The 26,913-nt window shown below is 43.7% G+C and overlaps 1 protein-coding gene across 1 annotated transcript; it reads left to right on the top strand.

Annotated features, from left to right (window-relative positions):
* Positions 1–3,909: 3,909 nt before the first annotated feature.
* Positions 3,910–24,449, top strand: ALOX5 (arachidonate 5-lipoxygenase; the record flags this gene model as incomplete). The annotated part of the gene is made up of 14 exons (XM_079535298.1): positions 3,910–4,059; positions 8,770–8,968; positions 9,876–9,957; positions 11,776–11,898; positions 13,529–13,635; positions 15,571–15,743; positions 16,497–16,643; positions 16,742–16,945; positions 17,168–17,254; positions 18,545–18,723; positions 20,332–20,453; positions 21,732–21,832; positions 23,771–23,941; positions 24,270–24,449. 14 exons carry the CDS (start codon positions 3,910–3,912, stop codon positions 24,447–24,449), a joined length of 2,025 nt encoding a protein of 674 aa, XP_079391424.1.
* Between the last annotated feature and the right edge of the window lie 2,464 nt (positions 24,450–26,913).

Genomic DNA, 26,913 nt, shown 5'->3' with positions numbered 1-26,913 from the left:
TTGCCTCTGGCAAGACTGGGCAGAGAAGGCTGAGCTGGGAGGAACTGAATTATACCACTGTGTGATTCACAAAGATGACTGTGGAAATACCCAAACCTGGCACTGTGCAATTAAAGCTCTGTGTCAACCTGCCATCCCAATTTTCCTGGAAATCTTGTATCTGGCTGCATTCTCTGATGCGTAGGATGCTCTCTGATGTTTTGGGATTTATGGGGTACAGTGTTACCACAAACCAGTCAGAAAATGTTTATTCACAGCGTTAGGATGACATCAGAAAATCAGACAAGAATATCTCGTTATAGAATAAGAATCAAACAGGAAGAGAAAATAATTAATCATAGCCAAACAGGGGTCAGGGGTTGGAAGTAATTCAGGAGGGAGGCAGGGAATGTTTGAAGAAGTAAAAATAAAAAGTCAGTAGGGCTCTGGATAAAAGAAATGGACCAAGTTCAGTGCATCACTCAAGGCAGAATAATTGGAAATGTAACATTGCTCAGAGAGGGTCAAGTGGTGGCAAATTTCAAGAATACTCTTTTAAAGTGTATTCTAGGGAAAAGGCAAGGTTGGCAACAGAGGAATTGGTAGCTGGAAATAGAGAGGAGACCTCAGCTGAGAGGGTAAAGGGGCTGAATGAAGTTGTCTCAAAGGCTTTAACATCTGAGGATTTGAAGTAACAGAATAAAACAACCAGGAGGCTGCACTGAGCAGAGGAGGGGGGTCGCCTCTCAGGGTGTGCTTGCTAAATCTCTGAGGCTCAAGGAATCAGGCTGACTATTCCTAACATTTTAAGACTTCACTAAAATTAACCTCCCAGTCATTTTTGATGGGAGCCCCTTGCCGTGCTGGTTTACTCTGATGCTCCTTTCCTCAAAGGCCACCTGCAAACAGGGCAGGCCAGGCAGGCTTAGGAGTATTCATCGCTGGGGACAGCAGCTTACCTTGTCAAGGGGAATGGTTATATGGGTTTGGAGAGAGTAGGAAATATCTCTGGCTGAAGACTTGATCCTAACTGGGAAAGCACAGCTGCCTTAGGCAATGTATGTAGTGCTTCATATGTGCCTCATTCCTGTGCACCCCAAATTAGCTCAGAAAGCACTTTTGTTCCCTTCTTGAGGATGCACTGAGGTTCCCCTGGAGTCTGGTTTGCCCCTTGTCTTGTCCTTGTGCTTAACTTCCTGCTTCTGAATGTGCTGTGCTAGAAGAAACTGATTCTTTTCCAGGACTACAGGATTACTGAAGTCAGTGTTTCTCCTGCCAGCAAGAACAGTTTGTTTTATCCCCAGAGAGTGCTTTCAGGACCATGCAACATTCGTGGCCACTCCTGAGCAGTTGATACACACCAGAGAAATCAGATGAAGATTAAATCCAACTGTTCTTCAGCTTTCTGGCAAAGCTGAGTCAAAACAAGTGGTGGCAAAAGTTAAAGGTGTTACTTCAGGGGTGAATTTGGACCTGCTTGACTTCAGATTGGAGCTGATGCTGCACAAACTCTGCCCTTTCAGCCAGGGCTAGGGACATTTTCACCAGGCAAATGTCAGTCCCTTACTGCTTCTCTTAGCTGGCAGAGCAAGGGTACTGTGCTCAGCTTCATGCACCTGTAGATCTGTGGACCCTCCAAGCAGGGATGGCAGCAGGTCTGTGAGCAAGGAGCTGCTGCTTTCTGCTCCGGTGGAGAAGCCACAATTAGCACCCGTATGTTCTCAGCTATCAAGCCGATGTCCCTTAGATTATTTATGTAACCTGGAAAATTCTGTAGGTTCTGCTAATCAACTCCATCGCTGGTAATTACCATGTTACATCATTCCTCTCCAAGCCTGATCCTTTATTAGCATACTCCAGGAGCCATCTGCCCATCCAAATCATCTGCAGCCTCAGGGGAGCTGCAAGGGATGTGACATCCTCACAACACAACCTTGTTTGCCAGTGGCATAGTAAGGAGGTTGAGAGGGATGGCAATGGCCTTCCCTTGACAAGTTCAGTGCAGTGAACATGAGCAGTGCTTGGAGAAAGGGGACCTGTGAGTTACCATCCTGTCCCACAGCACCCTGTGCCTTCTTCTCTCAGCCCATTCTCTGAGCCCACCAGAGCCCTCAGCCCAGTGCTGGCCTAGGCCAATCATGGCAGCTCCCTCCTTTCCTTTCATTTCACATTTCCATGCAATTTCCCTGGCTTTCAAGAACAAGACTTCCAGGCACAGGTAGAAGTAATGTAGTCCCTTAGTAAAAGGGCTGTTTGGGGTTGGGTTGGGGTTTTTTTGTTTATTGTTTGTTGTTGTTTTGTTGGTTTTGTTGTTGTTGTTTTTTGTTGGTAGGTTGGTTGGTTTTTGTTGTGGATTTTTTTATTTTCTTGGATAAAGGCTCCGTTTTGTTTGGCAGATCCCTGATACAAAGCATCTGATAATTCCACCATTATTAAATACCTTTAGCAATAAATCACTGAAGATGGAAGTCAAGGTAAAATCAAAAGATACCAAAGGAATAGACTAAAAATAGGGTGAATTGTGAAAGGGCTGGAAAGAGGACACTCCTACAAGTGTTGTGCACAGCTCTGAGCTTACTGAGCATTTTCTTTAGCGAGTTGGTAAGAAGAGTTGCTGTGCTGCAGGGAACTGCCCAGCAGGAGACAGAGCTGCACATCCAGGGGAGCAAGATGGGGGAACTGACTCACAAAGACATGCGGAAAACCACCAAGTGAGGTTTATGCAGTGCTTTGCTCCATACCTGCAGCGAAACAGAAGGGGCCCAGAAGGTGGCCCTGTGTCTGACAGGTGAAGCATCACTGTCTTAACAGGTTTCAGGTAACTCCTGCAGTGAAAGGTGTATGAGCCTAACTTTGTTGCCATCTGAAACAGGCGGTATGGTTTATTCAAATGGAAAAAGCAAGAATGAGGAAGGGATTAAGAGTTTGCAGTGGGCGTTTGTGGGGTGAGTGTCCCTGGGAGTGATGGCAGGAAGGCCCCTTGCAGGCTGAGCCTCAGGATGGCAGATTGGAGCTCAGCTGCCGCAGGTGTGCCTTGCAGCAGCAGCAGCCTTGTACTGCTGGTGCTATTTAAAAAGCAGCAGCAGGCTGGAGACTTGTGCTGAGCAATTCTGCAGAGCCAATGAAGGCACTTTCTATATGCCTGTATGTAAATGCATATCTTGAATGTGGGGGGAGCCTTGATATCTGATGGTGTCACAGAATAGCAAGCAGCTGTTTCTGTAAAGGAAGAGACATAGGAGACCTCTGATGAGACTGATGATTATTGCCATGCTTACGAGAAAGAGGAGGATGTTGCAGGCTGTCACCACCAGTGACCACACTGAACAAGCCACAACCCATCATGGGCAGGTGTTATAGGCTGAAGCAGAGCCTCAAGTAACAACCTTGCAGCTGTGCAGTGGGATCTGCAGAAGCCACAGCCCAGCTCCTCCCCACGTGGGGCTGTGCAGCAGCAGTGTGACAGAGTTAAGGGGGTGCCAGCATAGGGCCTGCATGTGTGCCTAATGAAAATACGGGAGTGTGGCATCAATGGCTTGGTGCATTGGTGCCATGTGTACAACATCAGTGCTCTGGGGCTCTTTTCCTTGGGGTAGGCTGAACATGAGAGAAGCTCTGGCAGATCTTATCTCAGTGTTAGCATCTTTATTAAAACAGGTTCGGCGCTCGCTGCACTCGGGGTGGGGAGTGTAAAAATGTGGGATCCTTGCAGTGCTTTGTGGGAACGCTGTGTGTGTGTGTGTGCGCACAGTTTGTGTTACAGGCGGCTGTGCGAAGGCAGCGTGGGCCTGGCAAGATCGGAGAGATTCAGTAATAAAGAGGAACAGCGCGGGTGGGTAGGGCCGGGCCGGGCAGCGGGGCGGTGCTCGGCAGGGGCTTGACAAGGCTTAGCTGTGTAGCTCGGCCGTGCCGTGCCGTGTCGGTGGGACCATGCCGTCCTACACCGTCACCGTAGCTACGGGCAGCCAGTGGTTCGCGGGCACCGACGACTATGTGTACCTGAGCCTGGAGGGCACTGCGGGCTGCAGCGAGAGGCACCTCCTGGACAAACCCTTCTACAACGACTTCGAGCGCGGCGCGGTGAGTGCCCGCGCAGTCCCGGCTCAGCCGGCAGGGCCCGTCCCGCTGCTGCCGGGCTGGGGGTGGGCATCGGGGCAGGCGAGCCGGGGCTCGGAGCTCTCCATCGCAACTTTAAATGGTAGCTGCAAAACAGCACCAGGCACAGGGCTGGGCTGGCGCTGGGCTGTCAGAGGGGCTGCTCGGGCTCACCTTGTCGCGTGCACTGTGCTGTGCCCAGCTGCATATACGCATATCCTATACGCCGACCATCCTTTCAGTATGGATCTCATTTGTTTATTGTCCGACTTCAAAATAATGGACTCTTGATTATATATATATATTTTTTTTTAACGTGTATTTTATTTGTAGCCTACTCACAGCTCCCAGGAGATCTAAGGAGATTTAAGAGACTTGAAAAGTTTTTTATAAGTGCCCTTAACTGATTCTATGATTGAACTCGCTTTGGAGATGAGCCCCACCACTGTGCATACAAATTTGGCCCCACCATCACAGTGCTGCCTTGCCTGTAGGTACATTTTTACCCATGGGGTGCACAGCCTGCGCCAGCTATCCGTCCTTCCTTGATTGGGCACCTCAGGTATGGCTTGCAGATGACAGCATTTTAAGTTAGTGTTGATGGTGTGTGCAGATATGGCCCCCAAATATGTGTGGATAAACATCCCGGGAAAAGAAATTTCAGAGGTGTGGGTTCCTCCCTGTTGCTGCTGTTGAAATTACTTTCTTTCATGAGTAAGCATTCATTGCAGAGATCTTGTTACCCTTGATCTCCCCAATGGGCATCCACTCCTTCTTTGTAGAATCATAGAATGGCTTAAGTTGGAAGGGACCTTAAAGATCATCAAGCTCCAGCCCCCCTCTTCTTATTTTATCTGGAGAATATAAGCAAAGCCTAACAACATTAGTGAGAGTGATGGAAGAAAACCTCAGGGTGTTCTGCATGCTCAGGTTGAGGCTGTGCTCCTAAGAGGACTGGGCCCTGCTTGGCTTCAGATTTCCAGTGCCTGGGCACCCTGCTCCCATCATCAGGCTGCAAATGGGGGTCCAGGAGTGCTGGGCTCTTCTGGGTGAAAGTGGGAGGAGTCGGGCTTCGTGTAGCACAGCAGCCCTGCAGCAGGCAATATGTGTACCTGGAAGCACATACTCCTTAGGAATGCAGCTTCTAGGTGGATTTGAAAGTCTTTACCTGTATGAATAGCTTGCCCAACATTCCATACAAAATGTATTGTTAGGTAAGCAAGTTGAGACAGGGACATTCTCTTTTTTTCTCTTTTTTGTCAAACTTCTTTCCAGGTGCAAAAGTCCACTAAAAGGTGACTAATTCTTGACTTTTTCTACTATCCAAATTATTTCCATATCAGTCCTCCCGTAGTGTGTTCTGTAAGATGGCTGCTTTACAGGACGCTTGACGTGCGTTGTGCTGCTGCAAGCAGTGTTTCTTTGGGCACTGCCGTGCATTCCTCCAGGCACCTGTTCAGGTAACATTGTGCCCAGAACACCATGAGTCTCACTGATATACCTTGCAAAGAAGGAAAGAGAAGAAAAGTAGTGATATGGAACAAAAAGCAAACCAGCAAACAATACTGAAGCACACTGTAAGACTTTCAGGTTGGTTGCTTTGTAAAATGTGACAGTTGAAGCCAGTTCTGCCTCTGGCATTTCGGTAACATCCCTACAATTTTCTTTTTCTTCCAAATAATTAATATGTGATCACATTTGAAAAATAACAATAATAATAAAGCAATTTTTTCACTGATAACCAGAATTCCAGAGTACTATCTTGTAAAGCTTTATCACTTTCCAGTTTCTTTACTAAATGGTGGGCCAGTCTCAGTAGTGCCATTATCCTGAGAATGGCTTCATCTGAATTAATGCAAACGGCGAGTTTTTCTAGATATGCTGGATGAGGTCTCCAACCAGCTCTGAGCAGATCTGCGTGCCAAATGCTGATAGAAGGGAAGGGATGTGGGAAAACCAGAAGGAGCTTTCATAATGCCAGTGTACTTTTAGTTTCAGTCTGACTTACTCCAAGCACTGGACATGGGCAGTTTAGAAAGCTGGAGCTGCTTTTCTTCACTCACTATTTTTTGAGTAAGTTCCTGTTGGTGCAAAGCAATTTCAATGTGAGTGCGTGGTGTCCCCCAGTTCTCTGTCTGCTTCCTGTTACCCTTTCATCTGCTTTTTGCTGAAATGCACTCAACAGTACTTCCAGAAGGAAAACAGTTGTGTGTGGCTTTGGGCTTTGTGTGTGCAGTGTGCTGGTTTGTTGCTTCTTTTGCAGCACCAGGCTGGTCAGCAGGAGGTGCTTCTCTGCCAGAAAGAGCTTGCAATTTTGCAGAAGGGTAAATCGCTCAGACGGGATGCTAAGGGACTTTGGACAGTCTTACGGCCTTCATTCACTCTGTTCTCTCTCCCTGAAGCCAATTGTTTAAAAACTCCCAGCTCCTATGGTTTACTGCGCAGACACTGCGGTGCAATGTAGTTTAACAGGGTACCTCATAACACAAATGCAACAAAACCATTGAGCAACAACAAAAAAATAACCTGCTTCTTTGAACCTTGCACCATCTGCACAGCTTGCCACACCTTTACTGCACCTTCATTGCATCAAATCCTAGATACATTTATGTAAGTTTGTGTAAAGTAAGGTTTTGTAAATTATAGAAACAATATAAGTAGTTATGTGTAAATGAGGATTTTTTTTTTCTTTAATGGAAGCTAGCTGAACATTTGAAGAAGAGAAATTTTAAAATATAGTCAGGCATGTTGGGCAAGATCACAGATTACGTCCTACAGTCACTGTCTACCATAGTGGAGGCTCACAGCACTACTGTGGTGATCTCTCTGAAAAGCCAGTCAGTGTTTTTTCTGTCTCCAGAGCTGATTCAAACTTTTAAAACACCGAGGGAATGAATTTACATGTGTACATCATCCTTCTAGCTGTTCTGGGACAGTGTGAGTGAAGGGGGTGGGGGCTGAAGATACAGCAGTGTAAACTCTCAAAATGAGTGTATATATCGGCTCTACTGAAAGAACTACTTCTGTTCTGCTTGGATATGCAAGGAAAAGTCAGAGACACCATTTTAATATGTCAGTTGAAATCTCAACTATGCAATTTTCATCTCCCAGCTCCTGCCTGGCAGGCAGATGCTGTCATGCCAGGCTTGCCAAGAACAGCCATGCTGTTTGGTGAAGCACAGTTCCTTCATGTGCTACCACCTTGGGATAGGTATGCTACTGACATCAGCATTGCAAATTCTGTTTTAAGACTGGATGAGTCTCCTATTTGATAGAAAATGTTCAATGGCTTTGGCTTTAGTAGGAAAGTGTGTAGGAAAGAATATGGCTCTGACTGAGATTAGTCTGTTAAGTCTCAGTGAATCAAAGTAAGTGACGCCAAGACTGATTTTAAATATTTGAGTTTAAGTGAAGTTAGGGTGAACATTAGAAGAAATCCCTTTGTCTTTGTTGATATGAAGCAGCCTCATCAGAGATGCAGTTTATCAATCATAGCCTGAACAGTTTCAAAGTTGATTGACGAACATCATGGGGAAAGATGGGCAAAGGCAAGGTTTTGTTATTTGCAGCATGGATTTCAAAGCCTTTCTTTGTTTCTTTTTTCTTTTTTCTCTCACTTGTATGAGTCAATTAGATGAACCATGAAAGGTGGTAGTTTCAGGTGGTGGAGTATGAGAGAACTGAGGTCTGTCATTTCGAACTTTAGTGGACATATAGATGCTTTCATCCTAAAATGATCATCACAGCTAGTAATTCATGCATAGCTTGTAGAAAGGGTCCCGGCAGACACTGAAGCATATAGTGGAAGTGAATCTCACCCTTTGAGTATCAGCAGCTAGTTAGTGTTTCTAAGGCTGTTTGTGCTGAGAAAAACCACAAGAGAATACAGTCTCTTCTTGTAACCACCTTATGCTTAGCAGGGTCATCTGAGCAGGCAGGCTGTGGCTGCTGCTCTCAGGATTTCTGTGGCAGTTCAGCTTTTACAATGAGTGCTTGACTGCTCTCCTTTGCCCTGAACTGTTCACATTGTTGGAAATTGAGAATCAGTTTCCATTCTCCTGAGTTGCTTAGCACTGCACATGGCCTTACTGGCCATGTGCAAAATGATTATTCATTTCTTTCTGTTCTGATATTACCTAGTAGTGCAATTACCACCAAAACTGCAGTTTGCTCAGTGCTGTTGCTGCATGTAGCAGGATCACACAGGTGGCACAGAGGTTAACCCCAGCCTTGTGAGGGGGACTGACGTATCCGTCATTGAGTCAAGAGTTCACCATCCAGTGCGTTAACCTATGATTATCCTTCCGGTGCAGCAGTGTGAATAGGTTTGCTGAATCAACACCTCTTTATGGCCTATTGCAGTAGCAAAAGCTATCATGGTCTGTAGATTTTTCTCAGACTTGCAAACATTTCAAGGGGTGATACTATCTTTGGATTAGATGCAAAATGTTTCCCCACTTTTGGTGTGCTTTACATGGTCTTATTTATTTCATTCACCTTTCATTTCTACTGCAAACATATAATCCACTTACAACCTTATCCTTCCCCTTGTCTTTGTCCTTCTCCCTCATGGGAACCAAGAAAATACTGTTGCACCCATGTCATACTGGCCACAGGAAAGGCCAGGTGTGCTTGTACGGTCCTGGCTTTGCTTTCCACATGTGCAGTGTATCACTGACTATTTCTGCTCTGTAGGTTGACTCCTATGACGTGACGGTGGAAGAAGACCTCGGAGAAATTCAGCTAATAAAAATTGAGAAACGAAAATATTGGTACCAAGATGACTGGTACCTTAAGCACGTCACTGTCAAAACACCACTGGGCGATTATCTGGAATTCCCATGTTACCGTTGGATTACAGATGAGAAAGAAGTTGTCCTTCGAGATGGAAGAGGTGAGCACCATGAGAAACATCCTGTGCAGCAGCCAGAATTCTCCCACCTTTCCTTCCCCTTTCCCTGTGTACATCCCAGGCTTCCATGACCTTTGCACAGCATTCAGAATACGGTCAGATAAAGGAAAAAAACAAGTGAAACCCTGTTAGTACCGTAAACACAGCCAGCTGGAAACTGTTAGCAGTATATATATATATATATATATATATATATATATATATATATATATATATTATTGGTTGTATTACCTCCAGTATTTCCAACCCAAAATAGCTATTCCCATAAAACTCCTGCTGGCTTTATCTGCCTTTCCATTTGCCTATGTAAAGCAAGTCATGTACCTTGTGCTTTCTCTTCATCACTAAGGAAGTCTCTGTTATTTAGCAGTATGGTGTGTACAATGGTCAGAAATGCAAGTTGTCTGGAACTGAAGCCTCACTGGGTTTTCTTTCTGTTCTCATGGCAGGAAAATGTTTTTATTGCCTCAGGCTGGCAGGGGAGAGTACAGCTCAAGGAAAGAGGATGGGAGAAATTTCCTAGTGTTGTAGTTTAACTTACAACATTGTCCAAGGCAATATTATTATTTCATTGATTGATGAAAATTCTTCTAGATGCTGAAATATGAAATTAAGTCCCATGACCCTAGTGAGGCTATCTAAACCAAGTATCTTCCTTAGGAACTCAGGTTTTCTATGGAGATGAGATAGTTGCTCTTAGCTTAACCAATTTAGGCACCACATTAGGAGCTGAAGGTACTAAACTGGATTGTGTGAGCTTTTCCCACAGAAATTTTGTAAAGGTTTAGGACAGAAGTTGGAAGGCTTTGAAACACCGGTTTCCTTCTCAAGACCTGGGTGATGATAAAGGAACCTGATAACCCTGTTTCTTTCTTTCTCCCATACATAGCAAAGCTCCCCCGGGATGACAAGACCCAGATACTCAAGCAGCACAGACGCAAAGAGCTTGAGAATCGTCAGAAAATGTACCGGTGAGTCCCTCACAGCTTCCCAAAAGTCCAGGGCCTGTTGTCCTCGGGTCAGGGGTTGGCAGAGCATGTTCAGATAACCATATTGCTCTAAATACTGAACTGCTGGTAAAACAACTGAAAGTTTGCATGTTGGCTATATGTGCTTTTTTACTTAGATGGGATTCATTGTAAACGATGGTCATCCTGCTGCATGTGGCTGCATTACAAGATACTTGAATCCCAGATAAGTCTGTCTAGAAGATGTAAGGTGAAATTCAGTGGTACAGTCTCTATATGAGCCCTCTGGTCTACAGCTGTGCTTTCAAGAAAAGATAAAAATAGATTTTCTTGTCTTTTACAAGCAGGACTCCAGTTTTGGAGAGTGATATCAACACATCATCTTATCTGGAGCTTTGTGCCTGCTCTAGTGAGTTTTAGTCACTTCTTGAACCAGGGTGCAGTGGAAGATCTGACCTTGCTGAGCAGACTGGAATGTACCATCAAAACACAGTGATGTTATCTATCTCTATAGAGTTATAAGCTTTTTTCTAAATAAGAGAAGGTCACAACAGGAAAATCTTTTATCAGTGGGTAATTCCAGAAGATGTCATACATTTCCTTTTTATAGGAACATACTTTCTGTTAAAAGAAGGAAAGTTTATCTTATTTCCCTCTTCTTATCAGGAGAAAGAGCATGAAAATAACAGAGGTTTCATTCAGAACTGACAGATTGAGGTTTGGCATATGCATTGTTGATATGATTTGACTAAGAAAGGATCTTGATCACATATAATGGGAAGCAGCAGAGGAAAATCTAGATAAAAAAGATAGGTGGCACAAAATCTTGTTTACACATGCAAAAATGAAGGCAAAACCATTGGTAATTCCAGGAAAATAGCAATTTGCAATTCAGATGTTTAACTGATAGTGCACAATGCAGTCTGTGTGTGGCAGACAATTTGGAAACACTGCTGAAATATTCCCCATTACAAATCGTCTTCTTTTCTTTTGAGGTAAAAACAGGGTACAGTAGGATATCATACACAACAGAGGTCTGGTACCATGGCCATCAGGGGGCAGGCTCAGGAGCTGAGCCCAGCTGCGTGCACCTCTGGTAGCATTGCGTTTTGGACGAAATGAGACACATGCCTGACACTTTGAGCTGCTAGTAATTTCACAGTATTTTTTGCAAAAGTGAGACAGATGGCTTTCCTGCCCAGTGACTTCTGCAGTGCATTGGGTAGAGCATTCTTACCTTGGGGTGGTGGCTGTCTGAGCATGCCTTTGTACAGCAGAACTCGTGAGAGGGTGCAAGTCACTTACAAAACCTGTGTTCCTCTCTCTGTCCATTGCACAAATATGATGAACAAAATGATATCACATTGCTGCTTACTCCAAATCTCAGGCTGTTTTTTTCACCCAATTATGGCTGTGTTTTAGTTCTGCAAAACTGTAGCCTCAAGAATGAGGTTGATGTGACCAAACAGTGTGCATTGTACAGCTGTCTTTCTGCCCATTTCACTTCCCAGTGAATTTGTAGTTACTGCCAATTCTAACCGATTGTGACAGGCATTTGGAAATATCGCAGGTATTAAGATAGTCAAGTTTTGTGATGGTAGTTGGTCAAGTAGATGCCTTCTGTTCTACTTCATGTTTCTATAGGTTACTGGTAGGTATTATTGTAGTATAAGTCAGTATTTTTGTCCCAAGTGAGTCCTGTGGGTCCCAAGTGATGCAAGTTTTCTTTATGGCTGAGTCACAGCAGCAGCATAGGTAATAGAATGATGGAGCTCTTGTGCTGGTGAACTGATATAGTTAATCCAACTTCTCTTTTCTCAGCTGGAAGGAGTGGCATCCTGGCTTTCCATTGAGCATTGATGCCCATTGTCACAGTGAGCTGCCCCGTGACATCCAGTTTGACAACGAGAAAGGAATCGACTTCATTCTGAACTACTCCAAAGCGTGAGTGTTTGTGGTGCTTCAGGCATTTTGCAAAAACTTTTTTTGTGCAGAGTAAGGATGTGACCATGTTGTAGGTTTCACTGAATCTCAGAATTGGATTCTTTTCTCCCATCTGCACCTGTGGTTAAACAAAGCAGGAAAAAAAAAAAAAAAAACCAAACAGGAAAAAATAAATACCTTTTTTTTTGTTTTAATTGATGTTTTGAGCTCTTTACTCTTGGAACTTGCTGCTCCTCTGCATTCTCATTAGACACTGTTTGGCTGTAGGCAGAATGAGGAAAGACTTCTGAAAAGCATGCGAAGGAGTTATTGACACCTACTGCTTTAGGCATCTGGTTTTGCTCAGTGATGCCCCCTGAAGATGCTTCTCTCTGGCTGTTTGAGAAAATTAGGCCTTTCAATCAGGTACCAAAAGGTGGTGTCAATGCACCTTTGAGACTCTGCTGAAGAAAAGCTATTCGCATCAGATGTAGGCTAAATTCATCACTTAACCACATCTGAGAGTAATCTGCTCCAGGCATCAAAGTCACTATCACACCTGAACTTGTCATGTCACTGAAAAAACAGTCCTGGCCATTGGTGAGCCTGAAAAATCCTGCCCAGCAGGATAGTACGAAGTTAATGGGAGAACAGGAAATCTCTGCACTGTGAGTCTGCTTCTGAGCTGTCTCACGAGCCTGAGCCATGTCATACTTTATCAAATGGTGGGGAAAAAGGCAAGGTGAGGCAAGGCTGCTTTGAGATCATCCACAATTCCTACATCTGTGACTCTGATAACATGCTGGTCCCTCCGTATTTTGGAATGATATGCCTCTCAGTGTTTCAGTGATCAGATGGGGATTATATCGTCAAACATAGGTTGATAAGAGAACTAGCAGGTTTTACAGCCATTCCTAATAACAGTGAATACTTTCTTATCTGAGTCCATTTAGTCACCTGACATGGCTGAAAACCTACGTGGTCATGCTTCTTTTAGAAGTTCATCTGATATTTAGATACTTACCGTCTGTCCAGGAAGTCCTGCCCAATACTCCTTCCATCTCCTGATATTCAGGAAAGGCCATTCAGAGCTCCTTCTGTGCTCCTGTCAGGGGTGATGAGATCTCCAAAGAGGTTGCTTCCAGGCCCAGGCTAGATAATTGCACAAGATGCTTCCTAACGTGCCTCCAGGCACCTCTTCTTATCTTGACTGCTATCTGTAGCAGCAGAAGCAGCCTTTCTACATGTCCCTTGTCTGATTTTCTGGTTATGCTGATGGAAATCCTCTTTCAGAGTGCCACTTGCTGTCTTTGCGGGCTTCTTGTCCTCTTTGACCACTTCCAATCCAGTTCATTTTAAGGTTTCTCAGTCTTAGTTTATAATTTACAACTGCATCTTCATTTACATCTGCATAGAATTCTCCCCCTTCCCCTCCCCCAGGAGGATTTGCTGCAACACTGTGGTCTTTCTTTGCTCTCTTAACTGTTCTCCCCATCTTCGTGCAGTGCATGTCTTCTTCTTTGCACATTTGAAGATGCTAGTGGAAAGAAAACCTGATTCTAAATCCACTGACATGTAATCAAAATAAATGTTTTCTATTTAATAACAACAAAACTACCATTTATGTCACAGTGTAAGGCTTTGTTTTTAGGATGGAGAATCTCTATATCAACCGTTTCATGCACATGTTCCAGTCTTCCTGGAGTGACTTTGCAGATTTTGAGAAGATCTTTGTGAGAATCAGTAACACAATCTCTGGTGAGTTTGTCAGTATTTTCTCACATTTTCATCATCAAATGTTTGATTTTCTGTCTTGAATATATCTGATTAGGAAGGAAGAGGCTGACCTATACTTCTGCTTGAACGTCATTTACCATAAACAGCAAGTAATCTTAGACTGCTGATCGTACAACAACCCACAAGACTACCAAGCAAAGTTATGATAGAAACATAGAATGGCTTGGATTGGAAGGGACCTTAAAGACCCTCCACTTCCAACTGTCTGCCCATGGCTTGGATCTTTTTGGTTTCACAAACTGTTCCAATGAGTCGTTTAGACAAAACTTGCAAGCTGTCAAGCCAGTAAGTCTGGGGGCATGTTGCAAAGGGCTGAGAATGAGCTGGGAGCTGTAACTTCTTCACCTGGTCCTGGTGCACAAAATAGTCCATCTGACCAGAACCAGAGGAACTGTAATTCCTGCTGGGAATGAGTGCAAGTTAGTGCTTGAAAGGACTCGCAGCATCTATCCCAAATGTCATCTCTTTCCAAAAACGTGTTGGAATTTATTATGCACACTATAGTAAACATGGTGACATGTTTACCATTCAGTGCTCACATCTTACCAGGAATAGATATATATCTGTAAGAGTCTGAGCTTACTTTTTTGCTTTCAAATGTAAGTATCTGGAAAATCCTTTGTACTGATAAAAATTCCACTCACGTAGTATTAAAAGACAAAGACAAAATTCTTATTTCCTTAATTTTTTTTGTGTGTGAAATCTTAGTAGTTATTTGAAAGCCAGGTAAAAGAGTTGCAGATGGAGATGGGGTGATGGAGTCATTTCTGTAAAGTGGGGCTGGGAAGCCTTTGATTTGTGAGCCAGACCTAGCCTGCTACTACGGCCTGCAGTTATATTATTTGATATTATTTTACTGTAGTAATGGATATAATAGATACACAGATGCTATTATTCAGTTAGCATGTAGCTCCTAAAGCATGTGTAGATTTACTCATTCTGGCTCTGCAAAGGAACATGCTTTTCCTTCCTGTTCTGAAGTTTCTCCCCTCTTCAGGCTGACTAAAGGACTAATTAACAGAAATAGGAGGCACTTCTATGATTTCAAGTATAAAGTAAAGCACATAAGGAGGCTGGAGCTATTAAAAACTAATTTTTTTCAATTTGTTAAGTTTAATAAGATTTCTTCCTAAAGTACAAGGATTAGATATTATCTACATTTAATTTCATTGATAATATTTCCATACCCATGAGGAAAGCTCCAATTCTGTGAGTTTTAAACTTTAAGAATGGATTTCAGCTGTGAGTGCACCTCTCAATCTGATTATTGGCAAGACTTGGCAGAAGACATTTTTCAGTCATGCAGCTTCCCTGTCAGCATCAGTGGGATTTTGTTTTCCTTTAATCATGTGTTTTCTGACTCTCAGCTTGTAGTTTGAAGTGACCATAATGACATTAAGAAGCAGAGAACTGCAGTGTGGAAAGCATACAGTACTACTAAAGATGTAATAAGGAGATGGAGTCCCCAACACTATTGCTTTATTCAGAAGAGTTATTAATCTGCTTTGTATTAACAATTGAAAAATAAGCAGGGGAAAAAAAAAAAAACAACCCAGCCAATGAGCAATGTTAGTGAGAAGCCCAAAGTCAACATCGTTCCCCAGGTACCTCTCACCCAGCTTCAGTCACTGCTATTTTTTCCCTTCCCCCTTAGGTATTTCCCTTTCCCTGCCTGTGCCATTGTTTTGGGGCTCATCTGTCTGTATAACAAACCCCAAGAATTTGGATACTAAGATTGAAAAATATCATGGAAGACATAAGGAGGTGGTCTGCAGATGGAGAGCATATTTTTCATAGAAGTTGAATGTTTCAGTGCAGTGTAACAAAAGGAGTGGGGGATAAATAAAAGAATCTGAAATACAGTGATACTGATGCTGCTGACTTGTTTTCCTTTAGAATATGTGATGCAGCACTGGAAAGAAGATTTTATGTTTGGCTACCAGCTCCTGAATGGCTGCAATCCTGTGCTGATACAGCGATGCACAGAGATTCCCAAGAAATTGCCAGTGACCAGTGATATGGTAGAATGCAGCCTGGAGAGGAACTTGACCCTGGAGGAAGAAGTGAAGGTAGGTCTTGGGGTGAGATTGGACTCCATCTGCTCTTCCTTGTGTTCTCTGACCTCCACTCCCTGTTCTAGCTACATTTCAGCCACATCTCCACACTCCAGCTGCAGGCCAGGCCCTTTTCCAGGTCCAGTTAAAAGGATGCCACCAGGAGGTGAAGGGTCCTTCACAGTGCTTTCTTCTCAAAGGATAGGGAGTGTCAGAAGCGCAAAGTATTCTACCCTTTCCCAGGAGGGTCACCCACAAAGCTGAACTAAAATGCTGAAGAAGGACTAGGAGGATGGTACATTCCTTTTGTCTGTACAATGAGCATGGGGTGTGGAATAGTGTGAAACTTGTTTGCACCTCAGTGTCACTGCATGAATTCCAAATACATAGTTGCTCTCTGCTGAGAGGTTTGCTGTCAGGGTCAGCAGACACAAGTCAGGTAGCTTGTGTAGAGGTGCTTGCTGTCCCAATAGCAAATATCACTCCTGAGCCTCCATGAGCAAAGGTGGGCTAGCAGCGACCTGTAACTGCAGGGCATGAACCAGCCCCTGGCCCAGACTCTCCAGCCTTAGTTCTGAGCCTCACTGTTTGCGCCTTTCTGCTTTTCTTTCTTAACCTCTCTCAGTGCTGGCTTCTTCCTCTCTCCTCTACCTTTCGGATGCTGCCCTGTCCTTTTTCTGTCCTTCCCACCAGGAACAGTTTGCTGTGTTCTTTCATTTCTCCCTCTTTCTGTTAAAACACACCAAATCCTTTTCACTCTTTTACCAGCAAGGAAACATTTTCATTGTGGACTATGAACTGCTGGATGGCGTGGATGCCAATAAGACAGACCCATGCACAATACAGTACTTGGCTGCACCCATCTGTTTGCTGTACAAGAATCTGGAGAATAAAATAGTACCCATTGCAATCCAGGTGAGCTTGCTGTCAGAGTGTATAAAGGTTCACATGGCTTATTGTCTCATCATAAACGCACATGAACTTGGGGATTGTATTGTTTTCATCTCTTTCAGCTTGGTCAAAAGCCTGGGCCAGAAAATCCCATTTTCCTTCCTTCAGATGCCACCTATGACTGGCTGCTGGCCAAAATTTGGGTTCGCTCATCTGATTTCCACATCCACCAGACAGTGACCCATCTCTTAAGGACACACCTTGTCTCAGAGGTGTTCAGCATTGCCATGTTCCGGCAGCTGCCTGCTGTACATCCCCTCTTCAAGGTTGGTCTTTCTGTGAAGAGGTTCTGGGGAAGTCAGTAAGGTTTTCTTTTTGGCTTGACAAATCAAAAGTACATCCTGGTGGTAGCTCAATTGGGACGGTTTGACCAGCTGCCTGGCAAGGCAGTGTAGAGCTAGCTGCTCTCATCGAGGACTTCAAACTCTACACTTGGTTGAATTCAATCAAAGAATTTGTCCTCTACCTTTGTTTGTCATATTTCACAGCTGTTGGTGCCACACATGCGATTCACAATAGCCATCAACACCAAAGCTCGAGAACAGCTCATCTGTGAATGTGGCCTTTTTGACAAGGTAAGTAATTCCCTTTGCAAATCTTGTTATTTTTCATGGGTCCCTATGTGTTTTAATTCTTTATCCATCACATACTGTGTTATTTCTTGACTTTCTGCTAAAGCACAAACACAAACAGCATCGCCTGAGACACAGAAATGATGCCTTCAGTTAATTCACTTCCTGTTGTGCTGAAGATGGTATCTTTCACCTCTAAGTATCCAGTTCAGAACTGTATGATATACAAACATCTAAACCCAACTGTAATAGTGTTTACTGTGATAACAGCTCTTCATCTCCTTGCTACCCCAGAAACAGCATGCCACATCTAGGAACCGCAACAGGTTGGCAAGCAGCCTTCTCTGTGGAAATGTGCTAGCTGCAACCAGGGCAAGTTCCTGATATACCTCTGGCACCAGGGAAAAAAAAAAAAAAGCTTCCGTGCTCCAAAGTTTTTCTGCCTACATAGAAAAAGAAGTTAATTGCAGATTCTTTCCTTGTCTTCTGTCCTCCTCTGCTAACTGTGGAGGCTTGGCAGACACTCCTGACATCAACTGAGTGGAAGGACAGCATCTGTACACCACGCATGTGGGTTGAGTGTGCTGCTAAGACCTGCTAATGAGGATCATGAAGTTCCAGAATTGTTGGTTTCAGTATAAATGTACAGCCAGACAGAAGAAAGTAAGTGTAAGCTGCATGCTGCTACAGTGCTAACACCACAAAGAAAAATTTGGGAGCTTCTGAGCAGTGATTATATAAAGGATTTTGCAGTGTTGTTTGTTGTGAATATGCTGTGTTTTCCCACTCAAACACCCAGCAGGATTGTTGTCTTGGCTTAAATCTCAGGGTGCCTAAGAGTAGCCTCCAATCCTAACCACCACCTGCCGTTAATCCTAAACCACTCTGCAGCAGCACTTGGTGGTTTAGCAAAAGCTCTGGTCTGACACACTCCTGGCTGCCTTCCTTCACACATACACTCCTTCTGGAGCATGGAGCTGGCAGAAAGTGCTCTGGGTGCAGTACTTCTATACTTTATTACTGTTTCATTATATTATTTTAAGGTGATGCATAAGATGTGCCTGTGGAGAAAATGGATCTGTTATCTGTTATATGTGGTTTGTGGAAAAGGTGTGAAAACTGTGAGGTCAAAATGCAGAACTGCAGTAGACCTCTGCAATTCGGTACTTATTTGTGTGGAGATGCACTTTCTTCTCCTTGTAATAACACATCTCCTGGAAATTTGGACAACCAGCCTTGGCACAAAGTGAGCCTAATTTATCTCTCACTGCTCATATCTTGCTGTTCCTGCAGGCAAATGCCACAGGTGGAGGAGGACACGTGCAAATGGTTCAGAAAGCAATGAAGGATCTGACTTACAGCTCACTCTGCTTCCCTGAAGATATCAAAGCTAAGGGGATGGACAGCAAAGAGGATATCCCCTACTACTATTACCGAGATGATGGCATTAGAGTTTGGGAGGCAATAAAGAGGTAAAAGGCTGTAGTCCTGGAAAGGGGCAATAAAGTCTTTGTCCCAGAGACACCTCTCCATTTTGTCTCTGCTCTACATCACATTCTTGTGAATACAGCTTGGGACTTCAAGAAATTGAAGGCTAAAATTACAGTAAGAAAGATTTTGGGTAGACTATAGTCAAATTACCATTAGATAGATAGAACAGATCATTTTGAGAGCCAGTGGAGTCCTGTGGTTCAATGGGGGCTACCATTGAAATAATGTCCTCAAGTGTTATAGATTGAAATGATCCTGTCCTAGCACAGGGAATGAATGCCATCACATGGGTGAAGGAGAGTGTTGTGAACCCATCTTGAAGAACAGTTACTAACTCTCAGCTCCTGCTCAGTTTCCTAGTCAGAGATGTTTGATTACAAATTCACAGGCCTATATTCTTGCATTCTACATTTCAGAAGCCCCTGTATAAGTTTGTATTCATCTGTAGGATTTCACTGTAATTGTCCCTCAATTCCCTCAATGTTCAATGCAGGGGAGTTGGTCCAAACCTTTAATGGGCCCTTTCAACTCAAACGATTCTATGAATTTAGCCCTGCAAAGGGAATTTAATTAGCTTTTTAAGCTATGCACAAACTGAGAAAGAAAGCAGCAGCCTGAGCAACCCATGTGAGCTCATTGGGTTTCTTGTGGAAGCAGAAATGTTAAATGTGGTTCACATGAGAGAGCTGTGTTTTGAAGCCCAGGAAACTGAAGTACTAACTGATTTGAACCAAATCTTTCTTCAAGTGCCTTAAAATTGCAAGGACCAGATTTTGAAGAAGGGCAGCAAGTTTGTGCCTGGAGAGGTCTTGCAAGAGTGAAGCTCTTCACTCTTGGGTGTTTATAACACAAGACTAACGTTTAGAATGTTGTTTATATCTTTGCCTCCTGTGATTTCAGCACAGGGAATATCTTTCCATATTTCCTACAATTGTTAGTGCCCATTTGAGAGAAAAGGAAATTTTTACTTTTCTGTGGTTTCTTGATATAGTTTCCCTGCCCGTGTGCTTGTTCCTGCCCTTGTTTTCTTTCCTATTCTTTCTTGTGCTAATTGAGATAGAATATCTTTTCAAATACCAGATAGTAAACTCAATTTAGTTTAGCTCTTTGTCAGTGTTAGCTGGAAGAGGATATTACACAGCCTCAGATTTGGCTGAGAGATTCACAGTAAGTACTTAGTTTATAAATAGTGTGAGCAGTAACCTTCTGAGCACTGGCTGTTCTCACACCTGAGCCCACTCACATGCGTGTAACCACAGCCTACTTTTCTCTGAAGGGGTGTCAGTATCTGCTCCTTGATGAAATGACTTCTATCCCCAGCCTGTCCTTTTAGGTCCCTTCCAACTTGGGATATTCTATGTTTCTATGACTGCGGTCCAACATACTTCTGATGGTGGAGCAGTGATACTGCAGTTAGAAATAATTGGATTCCCACCACTTGATGGAGGGTGTTGAGCTCTGCTCTTGGCCCCACTCTTCCTCGCAAGGTGTATCCTCTCTGTAAGCTCAGCATGAGGTCTTCAGTAGGATTTCTTTCTGCTTTTTTGTTGTTGTTGTGTTTTTTTTTTCATTTGTTCCTCTGTCTGCAGTTTTGCAGAGGATGTGATTCAAATCTACTACGAGAGCGATGAGGTGGTGTGTGAAGATGTGGAACTCCAGGCCTTCGTCAAAGACATTTACATGTATGGGATGAGGGGCGTGAAGGCCTCAGGTAAGGTACGATGGCCTGGCCAGATCTGCAGCTTCCCAGGTCTCTAGTGATGGCAAGGCTGTGTGCACTGCACATCTTGAACTGTTGGTGACCCCCTCCCTTCTTGGCCCACAGACTCAGTTTTATGGACTGCCCCTATGGGCTGAAAACCTGTCCAGCCTGCAGCGTCACCTTTCTGCACTGCTGCCACCACAAGGGCTGAGGCAGAGCAAGTAGGACGACCTGGGTCTGCAAAGAATAGGAAGGGCACAAGTGGGGGACAGCTGGCCTCCACTCCTGCCGTGGTAGCACTGCTCTGACCATGAGCATGCTGAGATCCTTTACAAGATGAGCACAGTGCGCTGAGGACAGGAGGGTGCAGGAATGGGTGTGTATCCTCTCCTCTTTGGGCTTGGTACCTGACCAGAGCTACCATGTCTTCTTGCCCCTGCCAGGTTGAGTTTGCATCTGCAGCAGGTTCATGGTGCAGACATGGCAGCAGCTGGCTCAGAGACAGCTCACCCCAAGGAGCTGTCAGATCTCTAGTTATCATGGGACCTGTCATTGTGCTGGGATGGGACAGGGACAGGGCAGGATTAATGTTGGGGCAGGAAAGATGCAGGCTCAAATGTGCTTTGGTGACAAAATATTTCCCCTATCCCTGACTATTCTGTTCTTTCTTTAAATAGCTCTGTTTGATTACTCCCCCTCAAAGACTGCTTGATTCAACTATTTCTGTTCCTCATTCTGCTGTTTTTGTTTCAGAAGTTCTCATTTCCTCACTTATTGTTTCAGCATATAAGCTCTCCCCGCACTTGTTCCCACAGCGCACTTGATTGCTGAGCCTCAGACATTTATAAATACAAGCAGACAGCCATTTGCTCTTTGGCGTGAAATTTCTCTGCTTGCATTGCAGAAGGAAGAAAAAGGGACTCTCTGGGTTCCTTGCCGCAGGGTAGGTGTGAGGACAGAGGTGCCATGTATTTTAAAGGTATAATTATGCTTTGCCTTTCTCCTAAGGAACGCCACCTGCTTTTTGCAGACAATGATGATGCCTCACAAATCTGTATGAGGTAAAGGCAGGATCACTCTGCTTTTATGGCTGGACAGCCAAGATACAGAGCTTGATTAACTGCTGTTAGAGCACATGGCAGAACCAGTAACAGAGTTGGAAGGAGAATGTCCTGCTCTTCGGTGACTGTTGCATGGTCCTCCAATTCACACCTTCAACCAATGCCTACTGGGTAACTGCGTTGTTTCATGGCTGGGTTACTTATTCTTTTCTTCTCCCTCATTCAGGGTTTCCTAAGGTGATCAAGACACGGGAGAAACTAGCAGAATATCTCACAGTGATAATATTCACCACATCAGCCCAGCACGCAGCTGTGAATTTTGGTCAGGTAGGAACTTCTGGGAAGACTGTTCATCCTTTTAGGCTGGGAGATGCACCTACCAGGGCACAGTCTGAGAAGTGCTGTTGGATAGATAAGCAGACATTACATTGCTCTTTCTGGCTGAACTAACTGCAGTGTCGTCTGCAAATCCCCATGAGGACTGTGGAAACACTGATTTTGGAAATATTTGGAATAATTTTGAGTACTGGATAGGTACTGAAACTTGGGTTTGGGAGTTATACCTTGTATATTTTGGTTTCATTCATTTTGTCATAGGGAAAAATTCTGTTTTAAAGCATTTAAACGGATTATTAAAATCCATTTTGGAAATGCTGAGGGGATCAGGTACACAGTCTGGATACTACAGCCCCATGCCTTCCAGACATCACCTGAACTGTCTGAATACATGCTGGTAGTCTGTGGCTCATTCTGCAACAAAATGCAATGAGTTATGCTAAGAGGCTTTGCTTTGTATTTGCTGCAAATGGGTATATGGGTGATTACCAAGAACTGCTGATGTAAGCTGTGCAAATCTGGCATTATGTTTGTGCCAAAGCAGCATATATCCCATCTTCAGATGTGGCTTAGGGAACATATACAGCTCAGTGCTATGACTGCAGCACATGTAGCTGTATACGCTGTCTTTCTTTGAGTTGGCTCAGCTGGGTGTTTCAGCTGTTCAGTCCCAGCAGTACAGCAATCTAGCTGGCCTGCTGGAGCACTTACCAAAGTTGAAAATTGCCTTACACATGTCTGTGGGAGTTGTATTTCTGCTTTCTGAGGTGGCATAGATAAGCTGCTACAAGGTGAAATTGTATTAAAGCCAGTAGGATGGGCTCCCGATCCTCTGTGGTGTCTAGTAGGATCCATCAGGCAGGATAGGTGGACATATATAAAGAAAAACTACTTTGAAAAGGAAGGTTAATGGTAATTGCAGCATTTCAGATGGTGGCAAAACTCAGGATGTTAACTGAGGCAAGATGAGGCATCACTATCCTGCAGCACTGAGGTATCCCAGAAGTGATTCTGAGATAGAATTGTTTTAATTGGAAGGGACCCTTAGAGACCATCCAGTCCAACTTCCCTGCAATAAACAGGGACACCTACAGCTCAATAAGGTGCTCAGAGCCCCATCCAGCTTGGATGTCTCCAGGGACAGGACCTCCACTATATCTCTGTGTTCCCAGTCCGGTTCTCACCACAGCCACATGTACATGGCATATTTGCCATCAGCTGCCTCTCCTACCACCTTTACCCAGCAGCCTGGCCAGGAAATGCTAGCAGGTGGCCATGGCTTGCACTGGTGGGTGCCTGTTGGGGTATCAGAGCCATAAAGGCCTTTGACAATGCCCAGCAAAAAGTGCACAAGCAAGCTTAGAGATCTGGCATAGGGAATCACAACCCCAATAACAGAACATCACCAAATCTGATGATTTAAAAATGATGCAATATGACTGGAGAACAGCAAACATATCCTCCAAACGCAATAAAAACTGCGAGCTTGTTTACCACAGCACTGAGGGCATGTTCTTAGAGCAGGTTTTGCAGAATAGAGCAATTGGAGAAAAGGAAATTTTACCCATTTTAGTGGTTTTATCAAAGATAACCTCAAACTTTGAAGAGATCTTTGTTTATTAAAATAGCTAAATTCTTTGTCTGACCAGTGAATCTGGGTCTGTGGTCAGCAGAATAACTGCTCCTATGGAAGTGACCCCACTCTCTCCCTTGTGAGATCCTTCTGGGAAAGATAGTAGGGACTTTCTTACCTCCTTCAGTGCTTCACAAGAACATCTCTCTGTCCTTCAGTTTTGTTAGTATCTTCTCATTCTGAGGAAATCCTATTACAGAAACAGACTCCCCAGTGCCAAATTTCATCATTTCCTTTGAAGCGTTCCTGAATACCTACCACTGTAGCTTTTCACTGTGCTTTCTTGCCTTGTGCAGTATGACTGGTGCTCCTGGATTCCCAATGCCCCACCGACAATGCGCTGCCCTCCTCCGACAGAAAAGGGGACAGTCACCATCGAGCAGATTGTGGAGAGTCTGCCAGACAGAGGGCGTTCTTGTTGGCATCTGGGAGCTGTCTGGGCCTTGAGTCAGTTCCAGGACAATGAAGTAAGTTGACCTTTCTGCAGGAGGTGGGGGATGTAGGGAGATAACGAGAGCTATGGCAGGACCACATTGACTCATGTGGTTGTAGTGCTGTGTTTCACTTGAGCATCCATGGATGAGGAGCAGCAGCCAGAGATGGAGGGTGGGTGGGACACATCTTTCAGTGGCAGTGCTAGTCCTCAGTGCTAGCTTAAATGTTGATTGGGCATAATAGTAGCACTCCTGAAGCTTAGGGTGTTGTTCTGCTGAATAGCATAGCATTGAGACAGACCAGCCATTTTTCTTTTTTTTTAATCTCAAAGCATGATTTCTTGGTGTTTTTTTCAACTAGCTGTTTCTGGGCATGTATCCGGATGAACATTTTGTGGAGAAGCCAGTGAAAGAGGCGATGGCAAAATTCCGCAAGAATCTGGATGAGATCGTCAGCGCCATCACTGAGCGCAACAAGAACAAAAAGCTCCCTTACTACTACCTGTCCCCAAATCGCATTCCCAACAGTGTTGCTGTTTGAGCAACAAGGAGAGCTCAGCAGAGTATAAACCCAGTGCATGTTTTCCTGTTACATATGGTTCATATTAGAGACCTTTCAGAAATTTGTAAAATAATGAACACGCCCTCTCCATCGGAGCTGACCCATACTCTATTTTGGTTTTCAAAGCAAATTTAACTATGACAAATCTTGCACACAGTTTAGCTGGCGACTCCTTAGGTCAAATTTTTTACAAGCTTTTATCACCAAGATTTTTATATTACTCTTAGAATCAATACCTGCATTAGTGTTAGCTTTCCCTTTCCCAATCAAAACAAAGAAATCACAGAAATTACACTGCTTTCAAGCTAAGTACTGCCATGCTGTGTGTGAGAATTGGACATAGCAGTGAAAAGGTACTGAATGAAGATGGGTGTCTTCATATTCCTCATTTCGCTCATCTGATTCAATGAAAATAGTATCAGGAGCAATAAATAGGTCTTTTAAATCCTTCCTATTTTTAATAGATGATGCTCATGACTTGAATTCATAGTCTTTCAAGTTTGCATGTTGTTCATAAACTGATTTAAAAACTTACATTAAATATTTTCACTACAACTTTGAATGCCCCAGTCAGGATGAGGGTAAAAGCAGAGCATTTTTGTAACACAGACAAGAGTTTTTATCACCTTCTTGTAGCGAAGTCACTTTTCTCATCTAAAATGAGAAAATCTGGTTTATAGGAAATGAATTCTTTTACCTATATATACCTATATATTTTCTACATAAAACTAGTAAGGTTTGTTTCAGCATCTGCCAGAAGAGTTCTCTGTCACTGATATGCATGGCAAATGTTTTGCTTGGCACAGTAACAAGTACAGACTTAGCAGTGGTATTCTCAGCTTCATTGCTGAGAAGGCTGGGCATTGTGGGCAGCTTCTTTTGTTCTGGGAGGGAAGAAAATGCTACTTTCTATAAAGGTTATGGAAAAAGGTCAAATAATGGCTTCTAAGAAGGATCCTTGGATTTGACCAATTAAGTATAATCTGTTCCACCTTAGAGATGTCTGAGTTGTGACTGTTATACTCAGAGATGATTAGGCTCAAGTATCTGGGCTTTGGTTTAAGGTTAGGAGTCACAGAGATAACAAAAGGGAAAAGTGAGGTTTAGGAAATCTAAGAGCAGTAGTTTAATTAATAACACTTCTGCATTTTTCCCAGATTTTTTGTACTAGTGGTGTAAGCCTGCAGTGTTTGTTTTATTATTTGTTTTTTAAATATATGAGAAAGCTGCTTATGCTAATAAAACAGAACTGAATAAGAAAATCTAGCTTTTATTTCTTAACTCACTTTCTAATGCTCTATGTTTTGGAGAACTTGTTAGGAATATAAGGCTTATATAAGGAAGATAAGGTGTTGTGTAGAGAAATGAAGCTCCTGTACATTGAGAAAATACAGTTATTTCTGTCACTCGTGTGAGTTTCAAATAAGATTGGTGCTAAAGTGTCCTTCATGTTTCATATGAAATACAGAATCGGAAAGGACAACTATTTTAGACCCTTGATGGTAGTCTGATTTCCTTTTTCTTCTACCAGTGAAAGAGCTTCAGCAAAAATGTGGACAGTGAGGACACTTCCTTCTCTTGAGGAAGTATGCTTATGACTAGTGTGTTTTCTTCTTACCACAGCCCATGAGAATGATGGCTGCAGGCACCAAGGCATGCGATTGTAAGTGGTGATGGAAGACAGACAGAGGGCCAGAGACCATAGCATGCAAACCACAAAAACAAAAAAAATGCTGAATTTCACAACAAACTGATGCAATATATCCAGTTCATGCTCCTAGCTCATGTTCTTCCCCTGTATATGGTGAATGTCTTATTGCCTCAGCCTTCCTATAATAATGATCTGCACAGTCGAGCACTTCTCTGGAAAAAATATAGAGAATCTGAGGCCTGGTCTCTTGCATCTGTTCCCTTGCATCCCACCCTGTGGACCTGAGTCTGAGGGGAAGTTTGGGGAATTTGTTGTTCAGCTTTCAAGGCTGATGCCTGATTTAACTGCAGCAGAGGCTGTGGAATAAGGTGAGGAGGTTAAAGGTAACACTATCACTATTAAGGAAGCAAATACGAGCAAATACCAAAGTACTTATTTTCTCCCAGCTTATTCCCTGCTCCCTTTACACCAGTCAGCATTCACCAGAAAGAGACCTTCTTGTGTGTGGCCTGTGAGTTGTTTCACTGCATCCTTAGCATGGCTTGAACAAATGTGTCCCTGAGGTCATGTTTCTAAGGTCCTGCAGTGTCCACTCCCAAGATTACTTCTGGGCAAACACGAAAGGACCAGCTCTCTCTGAAGTGGGTCTCAAGTGAGTGCACTCAACTGAGTGATAGATGTGAGATGATGCACATTTAAAGGATATTTAACAGGATTGAAAAGTCAGTGGCATGTGTCTTGGCTGGATGGCTGATGGCCCGTATGTAACCTGCCTTCCCAGCTCCAGCACCC

The sequence above is a fragment of the Tetrao urogallus genome (genome assembly GCF_951394365.1).
Source record: "Tetrao urogallus genome assembly, chromosome: 5".
NCBI classification, from domain to species: domain Eukaryota; kingdom Metazoa; phylum Chordata; class Aves; order Galliformes; family Phasianidae; genus Tetrao; species Tetrao urogallus.
This window is presented reverse-complemented; position numbering and strand designations above follow the sequence as displayed.